Source organism: Thrips palmi, unplaced genomic scaffold, assembly GCF_012932325.1.
Source record: "Thrips palmi isolate BJ-2018 unplaced genomic scaffold, TpBJ-2018v1 HiC_scaffold_2, whole genome shotgun sequence".
NCBI classification, from domain to species: Eukaryota; Metazoa; Arthropoda; class Insecta; order Thysanoptera; family Thripidae; genus Thrips; species Thrips palmi.
The window spans coordinates 2,620,708-2,635,309 of NW_023144629.1; the positions used below are offsets into that span (position 1 = coordinate 2,620,708).

At 50.0% G+C, this 14,602-nt stretch overlaps 2 protein-coding genes across 9 annotated transcripts; one reads left to right on the forward strand and one right to left on the reverse strand.

The window, feature by feature from the left end:
• Positions 1-2,111: 2,111 nt before the first annotated feature.
• LOC117646740 (phosphoribosylformylglycinamidine synthase) lies at positions 2,112-10,084 on the forward strand. Of its 4 annotated transcripts, none has more exons than XM_034387894.1 (22): positions 2,112-2,261; positions 3,282-3,566; positions 3,708-3,858; positions 3,946-4,096; positions 4,186-4,322; positions 4,412-4,524; positions 4,634-4,774; positions 4,879-4,991; positions 5,072-5,332; positions 5,420-5,493; positions 5,569-5,725; positions 5,808-6,031; positions 6,143-6,499; positions 6,581-6,706; positions 6,817-7,243; positions 7,339-7,610; positions 7,722-7,938; positions 8,019-8,195; positions 8,285-8,449; positions 8,541-8,696; positions 8,778-8,906; positions 9,016-9,197. In XM_034387894.1, exons 2-22 carry the CDS (start codon positions 3,292-3,294, stop codon positions 9,195-9,197), a joined length of 4,005 nt encoding a protein of 1,334 aa, XP_034243785.1. In that variant the 5' UTR covers positions 2,112-2,261; positions 3,282-3,291. The 4 variants fall into 4 exon arrangements, with proteins under 4 accessions (XP_034243785.1, XP_034243786.1, XP_034243787.1 ...); XM_034387895.1 differs by lacking the exon at positions 2,112-2,261 and adding an exon at positions 2,325-2,439; XM_034387896.1 differs by lacking the exon at positions 2,112-2,261 and adding an exon at positions 3,170-3,188.
• On the reverse strand, positions 9,459-14,246 carry LOC117646743. 5 transcript variants are annotated; one of them, XM_034387898.1, is made up of 6 exons: positions 11,903-12,981; positions 11,693-11,789; positions 11,230-11,344; positions 10,883-10,968; positions 10,520-10,655; positions 9,459-10,423 (listed from the first exon to the last, which is right to left on the reverse strand). In XM_034387898.1, exons 1-6 carry the CDS (start codon positions 12,115-12,117, stop codon positions 10,323-10,325), a joined length of 750 nt encoding a protein of 249 aa, XP_034243789.1. In that variant the 5' UTR covers positions 12,118-12,981; the 3' UTR covers positions 9,459-10,322. The 5 variants fall into 5 exon arrangements, with proteins under 5 accessions (XP_034243789.1, XP_034243790.1, XP_034243793.1 ...); XM_034387902.1 differs by lacking the exon at positions 11,903-12,981 and adding an exon at positions 14,169-14,246 and having other exon boundaries at positions 10,284-10,423; XM_034387901.1 differs by lacking the exon at positions 11,903-12,981 and adding an exon at positions 13,467-13,533 and having other exon boundaries at positions 10,284-10,423.
• Between the last annotated feature and the right edge of the window lie 356 nt (positions 14,247-14,602).

The following is a 14,602-nucleotide window of genomic DNA, read 5'->3' on the forward strand; positions in this document are numbered from 1 at the left end:
GGAAGGGGAAGTGAGGAAAGGAGAAAGGGGGAACGGGAAAGAGGAAGGAGGAAAGAGGAAGGAGGAGCGGCAAAAAGCACGTCGCTTGTTCGGGGCGGCCAATCACGGGGCAGGTGATAAGGCGAGAGGCCGGGGGAGGGGAGGGGAGGGGCGCATGGCGCATAGCGACGAAACCTCTCTGCGCCCTGAAAGCTGGAACCTGGAAGCAGCTTTCCTGGACTCGATTCCATCCCCGCCGAGTCGTTCTCGTCGCTCTGTCTCTCTCGCACCCACGGGGCGTGCCGCACAGGTGCGAGAGAGACAGAGCGAGGGCCGCTCACCACCCTGGCTGCAGGGCTGCAGCCCTTCCTCTAATGAAATCTTTTTACTCCGACAATAAAATGGGCAAGTGCGACGCCAGGCGCTGCGCCGCGCGCTGTCGCCACTCCGACTGCACCGCGCCGCCCGCCAGCCAGCCACCTCGTTCCGGAGGGTCGCCTCGTCGCTCTGTCTCTGTCGCACTCGGGCGGCGTTGCGCAGGGGGTGCGAGAGCGAAGGATAGACGATCCTTCGGAATCAGTCTGCAGTCCGCCACCGAGCCTTGCATTGCTTCTTGCACCCGCCACCCGCCGCGCAGCGCCGCGCACCAGCGTCACGTCGACAGGCGCGCCGCTCCCCTCCCTTGGGCCATTCACCCACCCTTTACTACTCCTGCCCGTCACTCCCACCCATTTATCCCGACCTACACTCTCGCTCCTCTCCGTCACCCTTGCCCTTTACTCCCAGCCTCTCTCTGTCTCCTCCCCCCTTCTCTCTTCCCTCCCCCCTTCTCTCTCTCTCTCTCTCTCTCTCTCTCTCTCTCTCTCTCTCTCTCTCTCTCTCTCTCTCTCTCTCCCTCTCTCTCTCTCCCTCTCTCTCTCTCCGTTCCACAGCCGCTCTCGCTTTGCACCCATCATTCTCTCCCATCCTCTCTTTCTGCAACCCTTTTCCTCTGTCCTTTGTTCCCACCAGCGCATCTTCCCCATCCTCTTACCCCCCCCCCCCTTCCCCCTCCCACGTATTTCGCTCCCGTTTCCCGACTTTTTTTTAACCGTGGGGATTAAACAAATTTTAAGTGTCCGAGCGCTGAGCTCGTGTCTGACGAGCTGCATCACGGATTCGCTAAATTGTCGTCGCTCTTTGTTTCTGTTTTGTTTAATTTGGCTCGCGCTTCATTTTTTTTCTGCCGTGTGTCCGCGGCAGCGACAGCCCGCCGCCTGAAAACAGGCAACCACATTGGATGTTTGGGGACAAAATATTTCTAAAGGCCAAAGATTTCGTCGGATTTCTCAAGATTTTAACCGATATTCCGCCCAAAATTAGCTTTTTTTTTGCCTTTTGGGGGGCATGATTTCAGATTTCTAGCGCTAAGGGGACACAAGATTTCTAGAGTGGTTGCCCACTCGATCCTGAGTCACCGAGTTGAGCGTCCGTGCATGTTGGCAGTGGCGAGCGCAGAAATTTTGAAAGGGGGTCAAGTCACACATTTTACCTATCTTGAGGCGGCATGTATCACGATTTGCCCACCTTCCAGGTGGCTGTGCACTAGTTGCAAAGAGGCTTCAGGACACCCCCCCCCCTCTCTCTTGCGCACGCCAGTGCGGCTACGGAGACTACGGCTGTACGGCTGGAGTCCTAGATCTAGGGCTCTAGGTGCGGCGAGCTCGGACGAACTTCGCTCGGGGGAACAGCCTTGAGTCGTTTTCGTCGCTGTTTCTCGCGCACCAAAACGGGACGCCCCATGGGTGTGAGAGAGACAGAGCGGCGAAAACGACTCTCGGAATCAGTCTGCTGGAAACCCTCCGGACCCCGGACCGTCGGTAATCCTTTCGCGGTACTACCAGACCCGCGCGCTCCCCGGGGCAAACCAGAAGGGACGGCGTGGAATGCCCCCCCCCCCTCCATGTCTGGGCTAAAATTGAAGCATGACGTCACGGCTGGAGTAAATTTGGAAGAAATCCTTACCGCTTCTTTCAAATTGAGCTGCTATTTTTTATTTCATCTGTCTGCGCGCCTGAAAGATAGACAACTCTTCGACCACTCCTCTCTCGTGCCGGCGCCATCTAGCGGCCAGACTCCGGCAACACTGTCCGGGAAGCGTGCTCCCGCTCCCGAGCGCCGAGCCGAGCGCGAGCACATGGACCGAAGCAGTCACGAGCCGAGCAGCAGCAGAACAGAACCGATCGGGGACCCGGCGAGTTCGGGTGTAAACAAGCAACCACCTGCGTCCACCTGAGTTGATAGTGAGTCTGCTCAATTTACGTTTCTGTGTGCTCGTCACTGGAGGCAAGGTTAATCTTTAGAGGGGTGTTCTCTCGTTTCGACACCGGTAGTTAAAGTCGGCTTGTTTGCAGCCCATCCGTGCCCAGTTTCGTTATGTAAGATCTGCTGTGGTCTGGCAGAAACGATCACGTTCTGCAGGTAGTTTGTGATTTTAACTTCTCCTGGTACTTCGGAAGACCGGATTAATTTTGCCCGCTGCGATTATTGATTTGACATGACCTGTTGAATTAACGTGGCGTTTCGGCCTGGAGGTTCCTGTCAGGATGGGTCTAGGATTTAAAGGGATTTAAAAGGATTTAAACGGCTCTCCTGCTGGAACTGTGATGTAACATTGATGATAATCTGATAAAAGGCGCCTGTCAATCTCTTGGAACTGCTTCAAGCTTCATGGCTGGGTTGATGGTCCATGTTGTGGCTCTTTCCGCTTAGATTCCCTTCTTTGATAATTCTCATTAAGCGTGATTTATCTTGCTATTCACCAATTAACTTAGTTTTATCATTTTTGTTAAATTTCTGTCCAGTGCAAGCCACAAGGACAGTGATAGTACTTGGCCTTTCTGTCAGACTTATCCTCCTGCCATGATGCAGTCAAGGCTTGATTTGTCATCATGTAGCTTTTAATAGATCAAGGAAGGTCTGGTGTAAGAATACATGTGCAAGGCAAAATTAATCAAATGTGTGACGTAATATTAACTTTCATCACATCTTGTTTGGGAGACTCCATTCGTTGCCTGTTTTCTGTGGATATTATGTTGTTGGCCGGCCTCCCTTTGAGGGTCAAAGGTCAGGCGATGTGTAATCTCGATATTTACTTGCGGAGCAGATAACCCTTGGATGTCTGCCCCATGTTGAGACATAGCCACCCACTGCTTCTTTTGGGATTGACGGTGTGACAACTGTGTTTCTGGGATTTTAGTTGACCACATCTGTTTGCCTGTTGCTATAGGGTGGGACTATATTAGCCGTTTTGGTCGTTGCAGGATAAAAACCATGGATACTCACGTCTTAAGGCTGTATCAGCATCCCGGCCTTAATGTGGGCAGTGTTGCCTCAAAGGTCAAGCTTCTAAAGCAGGTGTCTCCTGTTGTGAGTGGCCTAAGGACAGAATTATGTTACAACCTGGAAGTTAAAGGAAGCCTCTCTGAGGATGATCTCCGTGCCCTGCGATGGATTCTGGGAAACCCCTTGCACCCTGAGCAGCTGACATCAGAACCTCATCTTGTAGGTCATTCTCATGGAAGCCTTATGATTGAAATTGGGCCCAGGTATGTCATAGAATTTTTTTTTTCTAATATAATTTTTGTTTGAAGCTGTAGTTCAATACCACTTGTGGAGTTTACAATTTTTTTCCAGATCATAATATTTTGTGTTCTAAAGTAACTTACCTGAAATGCTAATTCTTTCAGGCTCAACTTTTCAACTGCTTTTTCGAGCAATGCTGTTTCCATTTGTCAGAAAGTTGGCCTGACAAATATCTCACGGGTGGAAGTATCAGTGCGCTACCTGATTGACTGGGAGCAAAATGGACTCAATCAACCAAAGGATCTTCCGAATCAGGTATGGAGATTAAACTACTGTTCTATGCTCGGAAAAATTAGTCTGAGGTAGTCTGGATAGATTGTACATTCTGCAATCATTTTTCAGCTAGCTGCTGTGCTCCATGACAAGATGACTCAGTGTCGTTACGAGAGGCCTCTGGAGTCATTTGATTTGGGTGTGGCTCCTGCCCCATGGTTTGAGGTAGATGTGATGAAGAAGGGGAGGCCCGCATTGGAGGAAGTCAATTCCAAACTTGGTCAGTCTAACTTAAAAGCTGTTTTGATCAAGGTCTTTTCCATCAAATATGTAGAGGTTCACATGCTTAATGTTCTCTATTGATTTCAGGTTTGGCGTTTGATAACTGGGATCTCGACTTCTACACAAACCTGTTCCGAGATAAGCTGAAGCGTAACCCTACTAGTGTGGAGTGCTTTGATCTTGCACAGTCAAACAGTGAGCACAGCAGACACTGGTTTTTCAAGGTATGTTTTAATTCACTATTTTTTAATTTATTTTTTTTTTAAATTTTGAAAGGACGTTATTTTTATCATCTTTTCTTCCTCCTCTTTAGGGTGCCATGGTCATTGATGGAGAGAAGCAGAAAGAATCCCTGTTTGACATGATTATTCAGACACAATCCTCATCAAATCCGAACAATGTCATCAAGTTTAGTGACAACAGCAGGTAAGTCTTTATGAATACATTGGCTAATGTAAGATTATTATCATTATTTTTATCCATTAGTATTTGATTTTGTTTACTTTTTATTCTGTAACATATTTCTTGCTTCCAGTGCTATTGAAGGATTTGAGGTTCAAAACTTCCGCCCCCAGAACCCTGGAAAGCCTAGTGCTTTTAAAACATCCAAATCTAAAAGCCATCTTATTTTCACCGCTGAGACTCACAACTTCCCAACTGGAGTGGCACCTTTCAGGTAGATTACCATTTTTACAAGCCTCAAAGATTTTAAAGCCAGCATTTTGGGTTTGACAAAAATAAAAGGGATTTATCACTAATTTAAATTTTTTATCCTTCTAGTGGAGCTACTACTGGTACTGGTGGCAGGCTGCGAGATGTCCATGCTGTTGGCAGAGGTGGGCATTGCATTGCTGGAACCGCTGGCTACTCTGTTGGAAACTTGAACATTCAAGGTAAACTGAAATTTCAAAAATGTGTTTGATTGTTTCAAGCAAATTTGTTTCATATATTACAAAGTGTATTTTTCTTCCAGGCTATGATTTACAATGGGAAGAGAAGAGTTACAAGTATCCAAGCAACTTTGCTTTGCCATTAGATATTTTGGTGGAGGCTAGTAATGGTGCTTCAGACTACGGAAACAAATTTGGAGAGCCGTTAATCTGTGGTTTTACCAGATCATTTGGTCTCACTGATTCTTCTGGTGAAAGAAGAGAGTGGATCAAACCTATTATGTTTAGTGGAGGTGTTGGTACAATTGACCACAACATGACTGAAAAGTTGAAGCCTGCTAAAGGTACTTAACACTATATTGATACTGTTAACCCATGCTGTGTTTCATTCTGTCAGTCTCATGTAAACTATTCAAAACAATTTTTTGTAGGTATGCAGGTTGTTAAGCTGGGGGGCCCTATTTACAGGATTGGTGTTGGTGGTGGCGCTGCTAGCTCAGTTGAGGTATGACTCTCAAAAATTTTATCTGTACCTTCAATGAAGTTTTACCATCAAAATAACATTATTTTCTTCAATTAGGTTCAAGGAGACAATGCTGAGGACCTAGACTTTGGCGCTGTGCAACGTGGAGATGCGGAAATGGAACAGAAACTCAATCGAGTGATTAGGGCCTGCTTAGAAATGGGTGAAAAAAATCCTATTCTCACCATCCATGATCAAGGTGCAGGTGGAAATGGTATGTTGTTCTTAGATTTTGTGGGAGAATTTCCTCTGACCTCAAAGTACAGTTTTTTAAAATTGCTTTTGTTTTTTCATAGGTAATGTTTTAAAGGAGCTTGTTGAGCCAGAAGGAGCAGTGATCTTCACAAAACGCTTCCAGCTGGGTGATCCAACAATCTCAACTCTGGAATTATGGGGTGCAGAATACCAAGAGAACGATGCTCTCCTTTGCAAACAGGAGGATGTTCCTGTATTAAAGCAAATTGGTGAACGTGAGCGTTGCCCTGTGAATTTTGTGGGAACTGTCACTGGCACTGGAAAAGTATGTACCCCTTTCCTTTGTTTTTATTATTTTTATTTTGTGTTTTTGTTGTTGTTTAGACTTTTTAAAACAATCCACTTTTCAACTTCTCTTGTCATTTTTATCTTGTAGGTCATTTTGTCTGAGGAAGATGACACCAGTGACGAGAAGTATTTGAACGGCAATGAAGGCAATCAGCGTCACCCTGTGGATTTGGAGCTGGAGTTGGTGTTGGGTAAAATGCCACAAAAAGAGTTCCACCTCGACAGGAAGCCCCTCATTACCAGATCCTTGTCCCTCCCTGCTAGCCTCGATGTCAAAGCTGCATTGGAACTGGTTTTGCGCCTGCCAACAGTCTGCAGCAAACGTTTCCTCACCAACAAAGTGGATCGTTGTGTGACTGGTCTCATTGCTCAGCAGCAGTGTGTTGGACCTCTGCATACACCTCTGGCAGATGTTGCTGTTACTGCTATTTCAATGTTTAACACAGTATGTGTGTTTACCTTCTAATGTATCTAACATTAAATATGCAGAATTATTTTCACCAATTGATTTTTGTTCTGTTCTTAGGAAGGTGTGGCTACAGCAATTGGTGAACAACCCATCAAGGGTTTAATTAACGCCAAGGCTGGAGCTCGAATGGCAGTTGCTGAATCTCTTACCAACCTTGTGTTTGCTGCCATCAGCGACATCAAGGTACAACTCTACCTTTCTTTAAAATAATTTATTCAGGATGTCCGTACTTTTTACATGAAGTAGATTTATGCAATTTATATCCGACTAAATACTTTCTGTTTACTTTATAGGATGTAAAGTGCAGTGGAAACTGGATGTGGGCAGCCAAACTTCCTGGAGAAGGCACAGCACTTTATGAGGCTTGCCAAGCCATGTGCAAGTGTATGTGTGAACTGGGAATCGCCATTGATGGCGGTAAAGACTCCTTGAGTATGGCAGCCCGTGTGGGTTCAGACACTGTAAAGGCACCAGGCACGCTGGTTGTATCAACGTACGCTCCTTGCCCAGACATCCGTAAAAAAATCACTCCAGACTTGAAAAGCCCGGCAATGGGACAGAAGGGGTGCCTCTTGCTTGTTGATCTGTCAGGTGGAAAAATGCGACTTGGTGGCTCAGCATTGGCCCAATGCTTCAAACAACTGGGAGACTGTCCCCCGGACCTTGATGACTGCAAACTTCTTTCTCGGGCCTTTACAGCAACCCAGAAACTCATCAAAGGTACAGAGAATTAAATTTCTACACTCAGGAATGATTAAACCTTCTTTAGTTATTTAAAGGTAGTTATTAATTACTGCTTTCGTTATGTCTTTCAGAAAATGTTCTTCTTGCTGGTCATGATGTTAGTGACGGTGGTTTGGCAACCTGCCTCTTGGAAATGGCATTTGCTGGCTTGAGTGGCCTTCTTATCAACATTGACCATGCTGAAGAAGGAGCTGATCCTCTTGAGGTTCTATTTGCCGAAGAATTGGGTTGGGTTTTGGAAGTCTCTCAGGAGCATGTTTCACATGTACGACAGACCTTCAGAGATGCCCAAGTGCCTTGCCATACCATCGGCCACTCTACAGGTCTTGGAATGGAATCTAAGGTATATTCCATCATATAAGGGTTTTCTTTTACTTTTGTTTAGTTTTAGGAGGGACTGATTGTAATGGGTCTTGGTTCCACTAAATTTATAACATTGTTTATGTTCTAACAGATTCAAATGAAAATCAAGGGAACTGTTGTCCTGAATGGAGATGTTTCATCTCTCTTCAGTGAGTGGGAGTACACCAGCTACCAGCTTGAGTGTCGCCAGACTAACCCCATGTGTGCTCGCCAAGAATTTGAGGGTTTGAGTAGAAGACGTGTACCCAAATACAAACTGTCCTTTGATGCCAATGTGGTGCCCAAGCCACAGAAAAGCTTAGCATCTGGTAAATGAGTTTTCCTTAAAATTAAAATTTTAATGGCATCTTCCAAGCAGTTTCTTACTAATTTTAAATAATTTTCTCAGCTCCTAGAGTGGCAGTGATCAGAGAGGAAGGTTCCAATGGTGACAGAGAGATGTCAGCTTCTCTCTATATGGCTGGTTTTGAGGTGTGGGACCTGACTATGCAGGACCTTCTGGATGGACAAATCACTATTGATTCCTTCCGAGGTGTCATTTTCCCTGGTGGCTTCAGCTATGCTGGTGTGTTTTTCTTTCATTCTACTTGTGAAGTGATTATCTGTTTTTCTTAAATTGACTCACCTTATTTGTGTGTCTGTTTTGCTATGTAGATGTTCTTGGCTCTGCTAAAGGCTGGGCAGCTAGTCTACTTTTCCATGCAAGACTTCGTGACCAGTTCAAGGCCTTTGCCATGCGAAAAGATACCTTCAGTTTGGGTGTGTGCAACGGTTGCCAGCTCATGAGCTTGTTGGGTTGGATTGGAGTCAAGTCAATTGGTCAGTTTCTTTATTTCTTGTTTTAATTTTTTTTAAAAAGGTCTTCAGATTGAGATTAATTTAAAATGACTGGTATGTCATTTGTTCACAGCCGAAGCTGATGATGTCCCTGATATTGTCCTCGATCACAATGAGTCGGAACGCTTTGAGTGCCGATTCAGCAGTGTGCGCATTGAGAAGTCCAAGGCCTTGATGCTTCAAGGCATGAGTGACAGTGTGCTGGGAGTGTGGGTGGCTCATGGAGAAGGTAAATTAATGTCTTAAAGGAAGATGCAGACATCTAGGACTTTCAATTAAATATTTTATTAAATTTAACATTATTCAACAGGTAAATTCACCATGAGAGAGAACAGCATGCTTCAAAAACTTGAAGCTGGATCCTGTGTGGCCCTGCGGTACGTCTCTGAAGATGGTGAAATGGCAGTGGAGTATCCCTTGAATCCAAATGGAAGCATAAGTAAGTCAATTTTTTAAAATATTTTTTTTTAACTTTCCTTGTAATTTATTACTTTTGAACTTTTCGTTTTATGGAACGATATGAACATTTATGTTTTTGTTTCTTTCAGGTGCCATTGCAGGTATCTGCTCTATGGATGGCAGACATCTTGCCATGATGCCCCACCCTGAACGCTGCACACAGATGTGGCAGTGGCCTTGGGCACCATCTGACTGGAGCACTAAAGTTCAGACGTCACCTTGGATGCGCATGTTCCACAATGCGTATACTTGGTGTGTTGACAATGCTTGAGCAAAACTCATAATTTCGGAATCTATTTCAAACTGTTCTCAATTTTCTAATCTATTAAGGTAGCCTTCACTATATGTTTTTGTTTTGATAACTCAATATCACAGACAGAAATGTGCAGTCTTTGAATTGAGGAGAGGAGTTGATTCATTTTAAAGATGTCATAGAGTATCGTGTTGTCTGTGATTGATTAGGTGACTTCCATCATAATCAGGTGATATATGTAATTACTGTTCATTTTTGTTCCAAAAGCCGAACCTTGAGATCTGTTACTACCCTTGTTCAGTATTGTGAGCAACTAATGATGCAACTGTTGTTTTTAGAGAAGCCATAAAATTTCTGTGATACTTAGGGTAATAACACTGCCTTGGGGCTTCCAGGATTTCTACCTATGAACTTCAGGAAAGCTTTATTAATAATTTGGCCCTAAGAACACAAAATAGTTATGGTGTAGTCAATGGTGCCTAAATGTCACCCCTTCTTTTCTGAATTATTCATCAAAAACAGTTATCCAAATAACCTTTTGCGTTAGATGGATGGAACTTTCTGCTGTTGTATCCATCTTTGATGTACTGTTGTTATATGCCACAACTAACAGTGTATGGGTTTTTTTTATCTGTATGAGTCTTGTTATCCTTTTTATAAAAACGACTATTTTTTTAATCTCTTTTTTATTCAATGAGGTTTGGATGTTCTACAAATATATTTTTCTCCTCAGGATGATTCCTGACTGTTTTTTAAGGAGTCATTTGTTATTTGATTAGAAGAGTCTTTGTTACAATTTCTGTAGGAGCATGCTGATATGATATGAAAAGTAGTACAAACACAATTATCAATGTAAAACAAGATGCTAAGTATTTTTTGTTATAAATAAGTACTTTCTTACAAAACATTTGTTTGAATACTCTTTCCCTTCTCACCTCTTCTGCTCAGTAAAACAGCATTATTAAACCTATTAAAATTGTGTAATAGATAACATGCAAAATAGAAACAGTCTGGCATTATGTACATGGTTGAGTCATAACTTTGAGCTCATGGAAGGGACCTGGGGATATCACAGATTGTTTGGGGGAAGTTGGCACCCACTGCAACTCAATGGTACTCGAATCTTAAACCTACATATGGCTGTCACTCCTCTTGCTGTTGCTGCTGCTGCTCGTAGGCCCGCTCTTCAATCCCAAATTTCTGATAGAGACTAACCACATGAAGTATGAGCCAGAGCTGCAACGCTGTAAATTTGGCAAAAACAAAACAAAGTTCAAAATTAAAAAAGGTGATCGGGTTTCGAACGCAACCACACTTTTCAACGTCGCCCTTCAACTGACCGAGAATAACAATCAAAATAAACATGTTGGCTATTTGCGCGTTGACCGAGGAGGCGTAGAACACCAGCAGCCCGGTGGTGATGAGGAGGTTCATGACGCCCACCACCATGTAGGGCCACATCAGCGCTCGCCGTTTCTAGAAAACGCGTAGAAACGCGACGAGTGAAACACAGTTTGCCGTTTCGGAACCGATTGCTTCAGAGAATGAGCTGCTATCGGCCCGGGGAAGCATAGAGCCCTACATTATACCTTCGGGGGATACAGCCTGGTGGGTAGGCAACCGAGATGCATGCTAGTTTGACGGGACGGCCCACCCTGCAGCCTGCAGGCGCTCAGTGCTCACCGTAACGCGAGGAAACTCACCTTATAGACTCCGTACAGCAGCAGGACTCCCAGCACGACCCAGAGGACGAGGCAGAACAGCAGCGCGATGCACACCACCTTGGTGGCTGCGAGCACACACACACACAGGCCCGCGTGTTACACTCAAGTCAAAGTAGGGCATTGTGCGATACTCGCAGGACGGGCAGGCGCTACCCGGGCATGGACTGCGGGCTGATTCCGAACACTGCTGTCGTCGCTCCGTCTCTGTCGCACTCATGGGGCGGCCCGTTACGGGCGCGAGAGAGACAGAGCGGGAAAGCACCAGCCGTTCGGAATCGCTCTGCTCGCTCTGCTCGACCGGCGGAGGAATAGTGAGCTATACTTGCTGCTGATCGCTCGCCTGTCGAAGTCGTCCGACTGCGGCGAGAGGTTCTGCTCCAGGGGGATGAGCCACACGGACAGCATGACGAGGTCCACGACGGCGATCACCACGAAGGCGCCCTGGAAGGCCGGGGCCGCCGAGGCGGGCGTGAGGGTTAGACGGAGATGGCGCGAGAGGCAACGACAGTCAAGAACGAGGCGGAGCCAGAGAGGCAACGACACCGGTAGAACGAAGGCGTAACGGGGCACTCTTTGTGAAGCGCACTGTCCGTACGCCCTTCTTCCCTTCCTCAAACGTACAAGATCTCATCCGCTCCTTTCCTCCTAGGCTTGGGAGGGAAGTGCCTTGAAGCGTAGTAGTACACTTCAAGAAGGGCGTAAAGGCCTTCAAGTGTAGTAGCATGAGCGTGGAGCTCCGCTTTAGTTCCACCAGTGGGGAAGAGGAGATGATGGGCCATCGCTACTGACCGTGAGGATGAAGCCCTGGACCTTGACGCAGGTGTCCAAGGCGCAGCAAAGGCACCCCTTTTCGAGGATGGGCATCTTGACCGCCGACGTCGTCGACCTGAGGGAAGAGATGGGGCAGACGGGATTACACACTGCCAAAAATGTTAAGATTACCCTAATTCGACCCTGGGATAGCAGGGAGACACTTTTAAGACCCCCCCCCACACACACACAAAGCAAGACGATGATGCACTCGGCCAACGCTGGGTGGAGGAAACTGCCGGTTTAGTGACCCAAGTGCATTGTGGTGGCAATAGAACGGAGTGGCCGTCGACGACGCCGTCGAGGACGCCGAGGAGGTGGAATGTGGGTGCGCGGTGTCGTTGAGACTGAGAACTGCAGACTGATTCCGAGAGTCGCTTTCGTCGTGCTCTCATCTCGCACATAAGGGACGCCCAATGAGTGCGAGGGAGACAGAGCGACGCAAACGACTCTCGGAATCAGTCTGCGGAGGGGGTTTTCGAACTGATTGAGTAAATTGGATAAGCAGCGGCGCACGGAACACCACGCTCCCCGCCGTCGCGGAGGGCAGAGTGGGCCCCGGGCCTCCTCTCCTCCGTCCTGGCGGCGGCCCAGTCTGCGATCGCCCTAGTCGAGGCGAGGGCCATGGGGCCGCTAAGGCAGACGGACACGGGGCCAACTGCTTTGACCCGGTGCCTTCGCGTGCTTCGCGTTCGCGGTGACACCGAGTCGCTACCCGACGGCCGCCCTCCTCCCTCGCGACGTTGGCGACGTCGGCGACCACGTTGACAATTAGCACGTTGACGGCGACGGCTGCCGAAGGCCCTGCTGCGCTCTGGGGGGTGAACGACCAGCAGGAGCACCTGTACGTCTCTCTCACACCCCTTCGAAACGCCCCATGAGTGCGAGAGAGACAGGGCGCCACCAAAGGAAAGCAGCAGTACCTGGCTGGGCCGCAAGTCGCGAAGGCTCACCATCGTACTCGACACTCCACCATCAAAACAATTGCAGTTCAGTTGAGCCGTCGCCGTGGCAACGCGATGCGAGTGGGGTCGTATTGTTGCCACCGTACTCCAGCAGACGGACTCCGAGAGTCGTGTTCGTCGCTCTGCCTCTCTCGCCCCTATACGGGACGCTCCGTGAGTGCGAGAGAGACACCGCGACGAAAACGACTCTCGGAATCGGTCTGCAGGTCGCCTCGACAATGGAGTGGGTCGAATTAGCCTGAATGCAGGGCAGGGCGCCGTCCGACGTCTGCGGCAGGGGGAACACCACGGCACGGCAGGGCACGGCACGGCAGGGCACGCCACGGCCGGGCATTCCTGCGGCAATTAGAGACGACGCGCGGCCTACGCCGAGCACGCCGTCGTGGCCGAGCCGCGGGGTGCCTCGACGCGCGAGCTGCGCGAGCGAGTGACTCGAAGGACTCGAGGCTCGGCGCGCACGTGTGTGGCGCCAAGTCCACCGCCGGCGCGGCGCGCGGTCGAACTTCCCCGCCGCTTGACTCCACAGGTAGCCGCCGTCGCTGCGTCTCGCTCGCACTCGAGGCGCGTCCCATGGCGGCCGGAGTCGGAGGAAGACCGGCGCGCGGATGCCTCGGCCGGTGGTGCGGGCCGCGCGGGCTCAACAGACTCCGGCCGCGGCCGGAGCGGCGGCCCCGCGGGGAGCGGCAGGCAATGCGAATGCGCCTCGCGGGCGCGCACCGCCGGCGTTGCCCTCGCCGCCACGGCGGCACACTGTCACTGTCACGGCCGCGTGGGCGCGGTCGGCTTACCGCCAATGTCCCGTGCGGCTCGCGTGCGGCTCGCCGTGCGCTGCAGCTGGTCGTGGAGGTGCGGGCGTCGCCGGCGCGTCGCGGCGGTCCGCGGCCAGGGGGGGGGCGGAGCCAGGCGGAGCGTGGCGCGGACGTCCGCGGCGTCCGTCTGGGACTCACTGCGGCGGCGGCGGCGAGCCCAGCCCGGCCCGGCGTCTCTGGAGGCCCGCCACTCCGCCAGTGCTGGGGCCCCGACGGCCATCGTCCAGCCGCGCCCCGCCGCGCCGGGCCACGCCGCGGCCGCGGGGCGAGGGGCGAGGGGCGTCCGTCCAGTCACTCAGATGCACGGGAAAGGAGGGGGATCCTCTCTACGTGCCCTGCGCGTCCCCTGCCCTGCTGCTGGTCTCCTGAACGGGGAGATCGGGGCCCCCTCCATCAGCCGGGGTCGCCCCAATCGCCGCGGCCCTCCCTCATTCTGAACAACTTTCCAGCGTGGCGGTGCCGGCCGGCGTTTCCTGCTGATCGTGATGGTGTTCTTGGGACGCCTTGGGTCGCCTGCAGACTGATTCCGAGTGTCGTCTCGTCGCTCTGTCCCTCTCGCACCCATGCGGGGCGCCACATGAGTGCGAGAGAGACAGAGCGACGAAAACGACTTTCGGAATGAGTCTGCTGTTTCCGCCGATGCGATGCACTGCCGACGTCGGCATGCCGCGCCAGTCCCACCTGACACCTCGAGACTGCTCGATGCTCGACGAGACGGACTCCCCTCGGACTCCCCGCCACGCACGGGCAGCGCACTGCCTCGGCGATTCAGGAAGGACTGACACGCAGAGGCCTGTTTAGCGACTCTGGAGCTCAAAACGCGTCTAGAGTTTTGGCCGCCTCCACCGGTCTTCTGGCCCACTGTGACTTGCTCCGCCCCACTCCGCCGCGTCCAGTGTCCAGTGAGTCCAGGAGGGCTTCTCCCGAACGGTGTTCGCCAGTGAACCGGAATTCGAGCGAATCAGCCAGCGAGGGAACGGCTCCGGTGAACGATACACCGGATGAGTGAACAAGGGAGCGCGTGATGGCGCGATGTTCGAACGGCCGGGACACCGCGAGCAAACTGAGCGAACGCAGGGAATGAACAGACAGAGCGAACGAACGGGCAGGGTGAA